General features: G+C 39.9%; 1 protein-coding gene across 1 annotated transcript in view; it reads left to right on the forward strand.

The window, feature by feature from the left end:
* The window catches only part of PRKD3 (protein kinase D3), a 39715-nt gene that overhangs the window by 7748 nt on the left and 17643 nt on the right, over nt 1-14324 (forward strand). The window contains exons 3-8 of the mRNA XM_082756281.1: nt 2769-2907; nt 4589-4720; nt 5403-5560; nt 8188-8377; nt 11100-11177; nt 12914-13097. Coding sequence (XP_082612407.1) covers nt 2769-2907; nt 4589-4720; nt 5403-5560; nt 8188-8377; nt 11100-11177; nt 12914-13097 — 881 coding nt within the window. The remainder of the gene's footprint in view (nt 1-2768; nt 2908-4588; nt 4721-5402; nt 5561-8187; nt 8378-11099; nt 11178-12913; nt 13098-14324) is intronic.

A 14324-nucleotide genomic window follows, 5' to 3' on the forward strand; every position in this document is an offset into this window, starting at 1 on the left:
CTTGAACTAGAAGGATCTTTTGGTTACTGCCAAGCTAGAAAGAAACCCCAGTCGTGTTCTGCTCCAGCAATACTGGCCGCTGGCTGTTGTGTTCTTCTGGGGAAAAAGAGCAGCGTACCGGTGCGCATCAAGGAAAAGCAGGCATGTGGCAACGCTTTGTTTGAGCACTCTAGATATGCCCCTTGTTTTCCTCGGTGTAACTGTAGCAATGCAGTAGTAGTGTTACTCGTGCTGGTACCACCTCCGTACAAGGATCACGTGTGCTCTTTATGTGAGTTAATATTGGTGTACCAGAGATGAATTTGGCACAAGCCATCGCATACGTAGACTTCCCGCAAGTGATTTCCTGTAGTTAGATGCTCTTCTGGAACTGCTAACGCTGGGAACAGCCTCCTTTTTGCTTTTAGGAAACAAAGTGGTACGGGGATTAGCAGTTTATGTGTTCTGAGTGACTGCGCAGATAGTTTGGGCTTTTAGGCAGGAAAGTAATAGCCATGTAATCCGGTAAGATAAAACAAGCTTTAAAAAATTCCACTTTGAATTTTGTTTTCAAGTTTACATTAGGAGCTCTTAACACTTCAAAGGAGCTGGATAGTGTTCCTCCTTAACAGCTTCGTGTAACAGCATAAAGACAGCTATAAAAGCTCTACTTCACTGCACTACAAGAGAGAAAAGTCTGGTAGTGTACAGTGTGAGCACAGTTTAAGCTTCGTGTAAAAATCCTGTTACAAGATACCACCTGAAGCAAACAAACAACCCCCACGACCAAAACCCTGTGTCAATCGCCAAGGTTATTGCTGGCCAGCACTCCACACGCATCCTTCTGGCGAAGGCGCTGGCGAGGGGTGTTGCATTCCCGGCTTTGGGGTGGAGGAGCCAGCAGGCAAGAAATTAAGGCATATCTTTATCAGAAGAAGGAGGCTTAAACCTGTGAAGTGTCACAGGGGCTGCTTCAAATCTGTGATTTGTAGGTGGTTTTGTGAACCGAGTGCAAAGAGGCAATAGTTCATACTATTTCTCTGAGTCACCAGTTAGCTGTCCGTCCTGGCAGCTGCAGTTAACCACCAGCATCGGTAAGGAGTGGTGCGCTGATCTGCAGGCAGATAGCATAGTCTGGTTGGCTTTCTCTCCCTTTTGTTGGGATGAAGTTATTCAGCAACATAGCGCAAAAGATATACTATAATTAGACACTATCTTGAGGATTAAAGGAATTGTAGCATTGATATGATAGCTTTCTCTTGTTGATACGAGCATGAAGTCTGATATCTGGCTAACCAGCATATATAAGATCAAGGAATAAAACCTCACAGCACATATTCAAAGACTGTAAATACATTTTGCTTTCTTGTTAATTGAGGCACACAGACTTTTTAACTTTTTACTCATTTACTGGAGATACAGATTAACTTTATTTTTTTTTTTTCTCTGTTAATGGGGCTGGAGGAAAATGTGTAGTGATTTAGTGTAAGGGGCCATTGGAGCCCATGCAGCAGTTGGAGAGTAAGCGAGTCCTTTACTGTCTTGTAAGAAATGGCAAACAGCCCCTCAAGGGCTCTGCATCCCACAGAACACTTGTGAATATTTGATGTGAATGTGCAGGGCGTGCACACCAAAACAGAGAAGGCCAAATTAATGTTTTGGATAAAATTGCTGCCGGAAAGAGGAAATTATTTTCTCTCTGAGTGGGAAGGGAGTGTGAAAACAATGGCCATGACGGATACCTTCATTACGTCTTTGATTTGGTAGAAATGAGTCTTTAGGCTACTTTAGCAAAGGACAATTGACATACCACAAGCTTCATGCAGTTTAGACCCTCTTACTTACGACGCCAGTCTTAAATTACCAAGCTGTAGTCTGTTTGTTACCTAATCAATAGAAAACATGTTGTGTGCTATTCTATATTTTTTCTGCACATTCTTCCTACCTTCTGTCTAGCCCTTCTGTGTGTTTATTCACACCTCGAGATTGAGTTCTGGTCTGAACAGAAGAAGGCCAGAGCAGCTGGTTGATCGCTGTTCATTGCTCTCACGGTTCTGTTCCTGCTCTTTTTCTCTGTGAACTGTCTGTTAACTTTTAAACTTTTCACTTTAATGTGTATTAATCGCATTCAAAGAGTGGAGAAAATACAGAATAAGAGTCATTTTAGTGGAACGTCATGGAAATATGGCATGTTGTATAGCATATCTGTTCCCTATATGAATTGGGAATATTATCTTCTGCCCTTGGAATGAACTGAGTTCTCCTTTTTTTGCATCTGCAAATCTCAACTGTTGTGGGACATGAGCACTGAGCCTCTTTGGCTTGCCCCTCAATGGAAGAGTGGCAGGTGCTGCTGGAGTGGCTGGAGCTGCCTGCCTGGCTGATCACAGTGTCTGTGAAATAAGGGTTGCAGGTGGTGATAAGCTGCCTTAGAGAAATCTGCGTTGGCTTTCAGGTACCAGACTGATTACGTATGTCTGAGAGATAAAAAGCCCAAGCATTTTTCCATTTCAGGCTTGCGAAAGTGTCACTGTTGGTTAGCAGAGAGGGAGGGAGGCAGGGAAAAAGTTCTTATCACTGGGTTTTGTTTTATTTTTTTTCTTGTTTAATGCTACATTTCAGTTCAGAAAATGCTTCAGTTCCTCAAAAATGTCAAGCAGATAATATTTTTTTTTTCCCCCATGGAACACTTAAAACACTTGAGTTCTGTAGTTATTAAAAAAAATAAATCATTTTGTGGGTAGGATTAACAAAGCATGTGTTAATTTAGAGTTTGCTTTCTATTGCAGTTCCCAGAGTGTGGTTTCTTTGGCATGTATGACAAAATTCTCCTCTTCCGGCATGACCTGAACTCAGATAATATTTTGCAACGGATTACATCAGCAGAAGAGATACATGAGGGAGATCTTGTTGAGGTTGTTCTCTCTGGTAGGTATTGTTAACAGAGTAGCACTTGCTTTGGCTGCTTAAAAGAAAACCGGGTTTTATGGAATATTAGTATTGTGTGTGCCTTGAACTCTTTTGGCTAAGCAGTCTCACACAGGGTCACCGTTTTGGGGTAGAGATTTCCAAGAAAATCCATGCAGTACTGATGCTTCAGTACTGAGTTTTGTTATTGTTTTCATGTTTTAATCTTATTTAGATTTATTAATTATTGAAATTGAAATGCAGGTATGGTTCAGAAATTGCTTTTCCAACCGTGTTCTTGGTCTTTTGCTTAGATTTGTCATCGTTCCGTAGCTTTTGCATTGACAGTTCATATCACGGAAATGTTTCATCCGTATGTAGTTGCTAAATCATACCTATAAGGACAGTCTTAATGGTTATTGTAGTGTTTGAAAACAATTTCTTTTAAATGATGAAGTCTGTAGCACTGGCAGTATTAACCTGTAGTTGTCTTCAGTAACGTCAGTTAGCAAACCCTGAGTGACTTTGGTTGTGTGTGTTTTGGAAATACCCTGTTGAAGTCAACCAGAAGTCAGATGTAGACTGGTAGCTAGTTAAGCTACAAATAACAGCTGGCCTAGTATTGAGCGGTGCTTTCAGGCTTTGAGGACTCAGTGCCAGACTGAAGCTGTGCTCTAGAAAGAGATGTCTTGGCTGTCATGGGGTTAGATTTGTTACTTGGGTCGATAAAGTGTGACTTCAAGAGTTCGAAGGCTGAGTGCCTTGGCTGCATTTCAGGACCTAGGCATGTTTAGTGTGTTTAATAATCGATCATCTCGGTTTGAGCTTTTCATTGCTTCTGGTTAGTGGCACATTGGGAAAACTTGTGTGTGTTTCTTCTTGACAATCTGACAGTTTCCTTATAAACAGAGACAGATCACCAGAAACTGAGGTGTTTTGAGGACATAAATCTCTTTCAGTAGGGTTTTTAAAACTGAGATGTGGGAGTCTGGATATGAAGCATTAGTGTATATTTTAGTCAAAGAATAAAAGACAATGGGGTAAGGTAATGATAGCATAATTTTATTTTTTTTTTTTTTACGTTACAAAGAAATAGGACAAAAACAGTACAATGGGACAAAATATATTTGTGCTTTTTTTAAGAAAAAGAACAGGACTAGTGAAGTTTGCAGTGTTCCACAGAAACTATCCGCAATTCCATTCTGACACACATCAAGTTCGTTCTAATAAACTTTTACTGAAAAAATCCTTTACAATATGAAGGAACCTGTGGAACTATCCTTTGTTTGAAAATGTTATAGGTTACAAAACAACTTGAAAATTTAATTGTTTCATCAATTGTTTACCTTTAACAAAGCTTGTTATATTTTTCCTTCTTGACTTACTGAGGTTTTCAACATGAAAGGAAAAAAAAAAACCAACACAACCTGATGATTGCAATTATTTTACTGTGACTCATACTGTTGATTGGTTGTGGCCATTAGCCTGCAAAGTCCACAGGATTTTCTTCCTCAATAAAAAAGCTTACTGAAAACTATGTAATCTTCTGAATGCATTTTTAAATGGTATACGGAATAATGCTGGTGTCTAAATGGCTTATTAGTGTTCTTTGAATCAGCCATTTTTGAAACAATCTATTCTTTTCATAAATCCTTGTTGATCTTATGGCAAGAACTGTAACTTACTGCAATTTTTTTAAAAGCTTTGGCTACAGTTGAAGATTTCCAGATTCGTCCTCATGCGCTTTATGTGCACTCCTACAAGGCTCCTACTTTTTGCGACTACTGCGGAGAGATGCTTTGGGGTTTGGTACGACAAGGGCTGAAATGTGAAGGTAAGTCTGATTTTCGCTGTATTTTTGTTGTGATTAGTTTTAACAGATGCAGAGGAAGAAATTGCATCTTGTTCAAAATGGAAACACATAGCATTGGAAATCCTCCTGCATCAGGAAACCTCAGTTCTGGTCTTGGCTTTAATACAAATTGTGTGACCCTGGGCAAACAAACAGCTTAACAACTGTTCTTGTCTCGCTTTGAAATAATAGCTAGCTGACAAATGCCTGTTGCTTGCTCAAGGAGCATGTACTTTGGAGAGACTCCCAAAGGGGAATCCCATTGCTTATGGCCTTCGTCCAGCTGGCTGCAGAGTGTTCTGCAACTGCTGACAGGTACCAACCCTGCCTGCTTGCTGGCTGCTCCTTGGCTCCTCTGCTCCACAGGGAGGGAGTGGTGAAAGCCTCCTGCTGGGAGAAGAAGTGAGGAGGGAGATCAGCTGCCTCAGAGTCTTGCACCTTGTTTCTAGGGCTGGGCTTACCGGAAAACAGTATTCCAGTGTGCTATGCAAAAACCGTTTCTGTGAATTGCATCAAGAACACTAAAATCAGAGAATTTAACAGAATCTGTTTCTGTCTTCACCATTCTTTTGAGTCCACTTTTAACGATTCCCTTTATCAAAAACAGTTTGTTGCTATTTCTGTTACTTTTTTAAACTTTTGTCTGCAAAAATGTCTCTTTCAGGTTGTGGGTTAAACTACCATAAGCGATGTGCCTTCAAGATCCCAAATAACTGTAGTGGAGTGAGGAAGAGGCGTCTGTCTAATGTGTCTTTACCAGGAGCAGGGCTTTCAGTTCCAAGGCCAGCACAAGCTGAATACACGGCCTCTGCCTCTGAAGAGGTACGTAATGTGAAAGGGGAAACCATTTCTGGCTTTAAATCTTTTAACATCTGGGGAACTAGTTGGTGTTTTAAGTGGTTGAAAATCAGTAGGAGAGAGTTGAGCTTGACTGGTATGATTGGTTTTAGTTAATTTTTAAATCTCTGGTGAGTCTTAGACTGTGACACTTACAGATAATGCTATTGCTGTGAGAAATGAAACTGGAAGGAAGAGATAACTTATGTATAATTTTGTCATTAGTCTGTCACTTGTGGTTATGTGAACTATGAGAACCTTGATTTTTGGGAATGATAAAATACCTTGCCTTCATTGTAATCCAGATTCATTCTGTAATTATTGTATCATTGTAGAATGGTTATTTAGCTAGCTAAGTACAAACTGTAAGCTTTTATGTTGGGAGAGTAGAGAATGTTCCTGATATGCTGCTAAACTTTTCACAGAGAGAATCTGAAAAACCAGCCCCTATCAAGGAGGATGCAGGGGATGAAGGGCTTGTGGTAAAGCCATCATCCATAACAGTTTTTTGTTATAATGGGTGCTATGGTTGCTAAGACATTACTGGATATACTTATAACACAGGGAGGACAAGGGGGAATGGTTTTAAATGAAAAGAGGGGAGGTTTAGGTTACAGGTTAGGATGAAATTCTTTGCTCAGAGGGTGATGAGGCACTGGCACAGGCTGCCCAGAGAAGCTGTGGATGCCCCATCACTGGAGGTGTCCAAGATGAGGTTGGATGGGGCTTTGGGCAACCTGGTCTGGTGGGAGGTGTCTCTGCCCATGGCAGGGATTGGAACCAGGTGATCTTTAAGGTCCCTTCCAATCCTTTTCTGTGATTACAACCCTGTTCTGTGATTCTATGACAGGACAGATGGTTATTGGATCCACTAATTTCATTGCAGCTTTTACCAAGGGGTAAAAGGTGTGCTTTTGACACTTAGTCTTTCCCACTTATCTAAGTTTCTATTACTTTACAGTATAACTATTATGTTCTTGTCGTAGTTTAAAATATAATTTATTTAGGTTGTCTAGTACAAGAATGTATTTTTTTAGCTCTGAGCTAAGAAGTATAATTTTGAGTCATGAAATATATTAATGCTGCTGTTTATGACTATTGGTAAGATTTTGTTTAGTGAACATAAAATAGTGTTTCTCCTCTCATGGAATTTCCTAGTGTTTATGACTTCTGCATACCTATTTAGTACCTCTTCAGTAACTCACAGAATCACAGAATTTCTAGGTTGGAAGAGACCTCAAGATCATCGAGTCCAACCTCCGACCTAACGCTAACAATGCCCACTAAACCATATCCCTAAGCTCTACATATAAATGTATTTTAAAGACATCCAGGGATGGTGACTGAACCGCTTCCCTGGGCAGCCTGTTCCAATGCCTCACAACCCTTTCAGTAAAGAAGTTCTTCCTAACATCTAACCTAAAACTCCCCTGGCTCAACTTAAGCCCATTCCCCCTCGTCCTGTCACCAGGCACGTGGGAGAACAGGCCAACCCCCACCTCGCTACAGCCTCCCTTGAGGTACCTATAGAGAGCGATAAGGTCGCCCCTGAGCCTCCTCTTCTCCAGGCTGAACAAGCCCAGCTCCCTCAGCCGCTCCTCGTAGGACTTGTTCTCCAGGCCCCTCACCAGCTTCGTCGCCCTTCTCTGCACCCGCTCAAGCACCTCCATGTCCTTCTTGTAGCGAGGGGCCCAAAACTGAACACAGTACTCGAGGTGCGGCCTCACCAGAGCCGAGTACAGGGGGACGATCACCTCCCTAGCCCTGCTGGTCACACTGTTTCTGATACAAGCCAGGATGCTGTTGGCCTTCTTGGCCACCTGAGCACACTGCTGGCTCATATTCAGCCGACTATCCACCATCACTCCCAGGTCCTTCTCTGCCTGGCAGAGCAACTCTTTGCTATCTGGCTTCTACTATTGGCTTAGATTATCAGTAGTATATTATGGTAATTGCTGTTAATCTTCCAGCAGTCTTACTTTCATGTGTGGGGCCACATTTTCCTCTATAGTTTTTTAGATTTAGATAACTGTAAGTTTATCCTGCTTGAAAGTTCAGTAAGATATTGAGTATTTGTTTGTTTGACTTTACAAAATACTTTTAATTTTTTAAAAAATATTTTTGCCTAACTTAATAAGCTATCCAGGCACGAAGTACTTTGCTTTTGAAAACTGGTAATGTGAGGTAATTGTGGTTTCCTAGTTTGCCTACCTCCAGAGTTCTCCATTTAATCCCCGATTTGGGGGTCTGTATATGCTATCTGTGAATGTGGCCAGGTTGCTCTAATAAAAAAAAAAAAAAAAAAAAAAGTCATAAGAATGAATTTTGGCCTTGTTTTTTGGCATTTTAGTTCCTGTGGAAATATAGATTCATGCATACTTTCCTGAACTTTGCAAGGCTTTTCCATCTGGTGTTTTCTTTTTTTTTTTTTTTTTTTAATAATTTATTTTATCAAAATGTCCTCTTAAAGCTTCTTGGCCAGGGTTTGCTTTCTTTATCTGATCACTTTCAGTGCCAACTCTTTGTCCCACCCGCACCTCACTTTTCTCCCCTGCTTTCCCTCTGAAGTGGAGCTCTGTTGATGCAAGTGCTGCATACCTTCTGTATTCTAGCGCTGCTGCCCAGAACCTAGTAAAAGGATTCCCTCTTGGAGTGGCCGTCCCATCTGGATGGAAAAAATGGTGCTTTGCAGAGTGAAGGTTCCTCACACCTTTGCTGTTCACTCTTATACTCGTCCCACCATATGCCAGTATTGCAAACGGCTCCTCAAGGGCCTTTTTCGCCAAGGAATGCAGTGTAAAGGTAAGCGCTTAATTTTCTGCCACAGCAATGAATTTCAGTAAAGGTCTTCTATATAGAACTTATTTAAACATACATTTTGATTACTAGAAGCTTGTATACTGCAAAATAAAGCAGTGTACATATTTGAAAATTGCATGTTCTTAAGAGTGTTACAGCACTCGTCCTTTTCATTTGAGTAGACTGTGCATTCTGTTTCCATTTTTATGAAAAATGAGATCTAATCATGTAGAATGGAACACTAATTTTAGGATAATTCTGAAGTATTAATGAAAATGGGAAATCCTTTTCTTTGTCTTCTAGACTCATCAATAAAGACTTTAGAAGCTTTCCCTATATTGTTCTAATACAGGATAATGATGATTATATTTGTTTATATTGATGACTATGTTTTTGGAAAATTTCATAAAGATAGGTACCTTTCCTGAAGTAGCTTAGGTTCCATCAGTTGTATATTTTTTATTTAGCATACGTTAAGATGCATGGCTTCAGCTCTTAGACTCTTCCATGAAGTTCCCAGGATGTAATTAAAGCATTGCGATTTTCTTGTGGCACTTCATTACTGGATTGTACAGGTGTGTTAGCTTTGTTGCAGGAAAGAAAACTGTAGTGAAGAATCCTAAATATTAATACGGGAAGGACTTTTAATTTCTCATGTGAGTTTGTCAAATGTGAGTACCAGAGGCTAACATATTGAAAGAGATCACTTAAAGCGAAAACTGTAAGCTTATAGCTGTGTTAGCTTTCTGTTGACTAAATATACTGCTGTTTTGTATATGAAAGAGTAGTTTTATTTCTGTTTTTGTTTTATTAATTTGCAGGTCTTTTAGTCTACTTGAAGTATGCATCCCTGTTTGATTTTTCAATTGCTGTATCTCTTAGACATGTGTAATAATGAAGCCTGTAAAAGATGTTTTGCAGTTTTAACTTTTAAATGCCAGTGACCATACACAGTTGTTGTGATTGTATATACAGCTATGAAAAACTGGGCTTACAACTTCATTTTCAGTAAAATGAATGACACTGGATAGAAAACTGTTAATATATAGAAAACGAGGCTAGAAAAATATTAAACTTACACACAGAACATGAATAAATATATTAATAGGCATTTATGCAGTTGTATCTTATATGTATTTTTAATATATTGGTAACTGATGTCAATCAAAATATTTATATACTGCTTTGTCATACAGATTCTTAATGTTTCCCACTGACTTCCTTGCTCAGATTCCCAAAGTCTGGGGTCTTGCAGCAGTCTCATGTTCTGGAGTGTCTCTGAGAGCCCTGCATTTCTTAAATTCATCGGGGCTTGTACTCTAGACTGTGAGATGATCTTTGGGATGCTAATGCTATATTTATATTAAATTAAATGTGCCCAGGAACATTCCCGGACACTGAGGTCAACTAGGACAAAATGGTCTTTACTCACGCCCAAGTTATCTTAGCCTCCCAACCCTGAGTGGCTGCGTGTGGATGGCTTGTTGGGAACAATGTCATAGGATGCTCTGATTTATGAACTAGGTCTGGGAACTGTTTGGGACTGTGCTAGTGCCGTAGGCTAAAAGCATGTTAGGGATTGTGGCTGTTTACTAGACTAGAGTTGCACTGCAGTACTGAAGAATTTTTCTGGACATCAAGAGTAAGTCAATCCTAATAAGTTAGTTTTTCTAGTTTCCTGGGAGGATCTGAAATTTCTCCATTTCTTCCAGCCTCCTTCAGACTGGCGAAGTAACGGTATTCAATAATACGGACTGTAAACATTGCTACAGAAAGGACAATTTATTAGTCTTCTAGAATTCTTCCTCTTAGGCACTCAGAAGCTAAACCAGGTTGCAGCTGGCCCCAGGGTTTGGCTACTCAGCTACTAAACCAGGAATGATAATGTCTTTCTTATTTGGACTTACAGGGAAAAAGCATGATGAACTTTCTCTGGATAGCAGAAATGGGCTAAATTATTGCTTTGAAAACAGCTGTGGGGACACTAGGGAGCTCTAAAATTCATGATATGGATACGCAGTTGAAAATTACAGTGATGCTGCTAGTAAAGGAAATTCCTGTAATGCTACTAACGGGTGCCGGACTATTGAGTAGGCAGCATCTGATACCTCAAATGCAGAAATGGCACACATCCAAGTTATATTCCATCTCCACATCAGGCCAGATCTGGATGTGCAGTATTCTGTCAGCCACGTGTCCAAGGAGAGATTTGGGCGGGCAGATATGGAGCTTCATTGATGTCTGGCCAAATCTGTAGCCTGAATGATAGGGGAACTGAACTTTGGGATTTACTGCGAAGCATACTTGCTCCGCGGTATAGGAGTGTGATCCTAGGGGCTATGGTGGCTGCAAGTCTTAAGCAGCAGGTGGGGAAACATGATAGAGATGAGACATTTAAAACAAGTAGCAATGGAAAAAAAGGGTGTGGAACAGATGAGAGGATGGGGAAAATTACATCATAATGGAAAAAAAATAACTAGAGGGAAAGCTATAGAAGTAAAGTCTTTTGTACTGGGAAGGGAAGTGCTGACATAATAAACAGTGGTTGGACAAATCATGAGACATCAGGACAAGATCATAAATTCTGGAAGTGATCTCATCAGTACTGTCTTCTGTTATGTGCATCTGGACTGAAGCTTGTGAAGGAAGTCGTGATTGTATGTTAGTGTCTGCTTGAAGAGGAGTAAAATCCTGGTATCTTGGGCTTATTTATCTTCTGTTTTAGATTGCAGATTCAATTGTCACAAACGTTGTGCATCTAAAGTGCCTAAAGACTGTCTTGGAGAGGTGACTTTCAATGGAGGTAAGATGAGAAACATTTCAGCTTTTGACGTCCTAGTTTTTGAATATTTTGCATGCTTTTATTTTACTTTCCCATTTTTTTTCACCTGAGATTGTTGACAATTAAAAGATTGACTGTAAAACGTATTTTGGTGGCTTTGATTTTACTTAATCAGTCTTGGCAAGTATAGTATGCTTTGCTTGATTGTGATTGTTCATAGAAAATGAAAAATTGAGAAATCTTCTTAATGTGCAAAAACTAACACTTATTGTTAATCATCTCATTGTTCACTGGAAACTGTTCATTGCAAACTGTGCCAGTGCTCAGTCACCTGCACAGTTTAAAAAAAAAAAAAAAAAAAAAAGAAAAGTGTTCCCTGGTGTTCATATCATATAGAGCCTCCTATGTTCCATTTTTTGTGTGCCCATTGCCTTTTGTCCTGTCCCTGGGCACCACCAAAAGGAGCCTGGCTCTGACCTTTGCACCCTCCTTTCAGGGATTCCTGTACATTGATGAGATCCCCCCCGAGCCTCCCTTTCTGCACAGTGAACAGGCTCAGCTCTCTCAGCCTCTCCTCATAGGAGAGACATTAACATACTGGAGAGAGCCCAGTGAGAAAGAAATTTTGTTGATTTCCTTTTCTTCAAAAGCTATGTAGACATGGTCCTGGTGACCCTTCTTGAGCAGAAAGGTTGGAATAGATGAGCTCCAGAGGTCTCTCACAATCTCAGCCATTCTGTGATGTGCTGCCCAAAATCTTGGGACTTGTAATTTTTATTTTTGGGGGGAATAAAATTGGTAACATTCAGCAGATCACACTGAATTGCAGAGCCTGATTCAGAGGCTTAGGCAGCAGCCCTGTGTGTCATTGGGTCTGCTGTAATTGCACAGCATATCCCGTCGTTAGTGTTTGCCTTTTCCAGCTTCAAGGCTCTTGTCTGGGTCTTGAGACTGGTGGCCGTGAACTATTATGTTGAACTTGTTGCAGCAGCCTGTTTTCAACACCCTTGTGGTGCTAAGGTGTTAGGCTATGTAATTTGGGGAACTATAGTTTCAGACAATTTTTTCTCTTGTGGACTAAAGTCTGGGTAATTTTTTTTTTTTATTGTTAAATGGGGCTCTCAGAAAAAGAACAAACAAAAAATAACAACAAAAAAACCACAGACACAAACAAGAACAACAGAGGGCTGTGGATGAAAGTGTTAATATCTTTTTATTCTTAGTTTTCAACTGTGCAAGTTGTAGAACTTCGGGTAATTTTAAAGTGCCAGCAAAGAGTCAGATGTGAATAAGACCTGTTCTGCTTTTCTCTTCTACAGTACCACAGAACCCTCTTTTCTTTCTTTTGATGTTATGGGCTGCAAGGGCAGCAAGAGTAGAATTGAGTTTCTGTTGATGAAGTATTTGATCTGCATAGGCATTAGTTGCCTGGATTGTCTCTAGCCATCAAGAGGTCACTTTGTACCAGTCGCTTGTGGAACAGAATTACTTAGTGAGATGTGGATGTACGCATTAAGATTTTCACTAAAACCCTTTCAATATGGCTGTTGTTTTGGTTGGCTTTCTCTTGCCCTGATATTAAGCAAAAGCAAATTGACAACGTTTGTTGGGATATTCTGTATCATTTAGCAAAAACTTGAGGATTTTGTATATTCATATTGCACTAGTATGTTTACTTGCATAAATGGGAACTGGAGAAGATGATTTTTTTTCAATTGTATATTTGAAATAATATCTGAATCCTGTATTGCTTCTAGAACCTGCTAGCCCAGGCCAGGATTTGGACATGCCAATGGAGGTTGATAGCAGTGAAATGAACAGTGATGGTAGCCGGGGTCTTGATGATACTGAGGAGCCCTCTCCTCCAGAGGACAAAATCTTCTTTATGGATCCATCTGACCTCGATGCAGACAAAGATGAAGAAGCTGTCAAAACCATTAGGTAAGTCATAAAGTGGATTTCAGTGCTCTGGATGCACTTTCCTCAATATTTGAAGTAAAACTTTGAATAAAACATTTCTGAGTAGTCTAGCTGTACTGCCTAATGTTTTTCTTTTCTTTTCTTTTTTTTTTTTTTTTTACTTGAAACTGCTTTGTAAAGTTATCTTGTCCCAGGTAAATCTGAAAAATAAATAAATTGAAATAATGTAGTCTTTTCTGACTGAGAAAGTACCATGCTATGACTGCTATTCAAGAAATAAGACAGATTATTAAAGCATGGTAAAATGCATGCCTTAGGCTAAGTCATATTTTAAGGCTAAGACATGACTAAGATCTTCATGACTTCAGCCTAGGGGGGTCTAGAGACATCTTCCCCAGATCAGGTTGCTCAAAGCCCTGTCCAGTCTGCCTGTGAACACTACCAGAAGTAGTTCCTTTGAGGTTTGTCCTCTTTACTTTCTGTATTCTCAGAAAATCATAGAACAGCTCAGGTTGGGAGGCACCTTGTAAGATCATCAGGTTCAACCTTTTATATGTTTTTGGCGGGGAAAGAGAACCTAGATGAGATTATCTAGCACCCTATCCAGTCGCATTTTGAAAACCTCCAGTGATGTGAATTCTACCATGTCACTGGGAAACTTCTTGTTCTGAATAGTGTTATCCTGATTTTTTTAAGTCATTCTTAAAAACTGAAGAGCAGTTGTAGTAGGCCAAACAAGGGTGATTTTAGCCCAGTGTCTCATAGCAAATATTTAAGGAAGAGTATAAGAACAGGAAGCACATATAATGATACCTTTCCAGTTTTCAGTGATTTATAGCTCAAGGACTTCCTGAGTTGGAAGTAGCATCTTTTTTTTTTGTGTTCCACCTCTAGGTAGGATTTTTCCATGTAATTCTAACTGCATCTGAAGCAATTTAAATTTTCAGTATGTTCAGCGTCTTGTGGCAGCCACTTCTACCGTATAACTGCGTGCCATCTTAAAGCATTCCTATGTTTTGGTTTGGAATTTATCATATGATTTTCTGTGATTGCAAAGCATTCTGCTAGCACCACATGTAGGAGCTGTGGTGCTAAGTGGGCAATGTGGTGGTGTATTCCACCCTGAATGCTATCAAAACCTGTTGTTTAACTAATGACTCTCAACATCTTAGGCTGTCATATACTTGTCTGCAGGAAAGTTAATATCGATGAACATTGATAAAACTTTCTAGTATGATTTGAATTAAT

Source organism: Aythya marila, assembly GCF_965140915.1.
Source record: "Aythya marila genome assembly, chromosome: 3".
NCBI lineage: Eukaryota > Metazoa > Chordata > Aves > Anseriformes > Anatidae > Aythya > Aythya marila.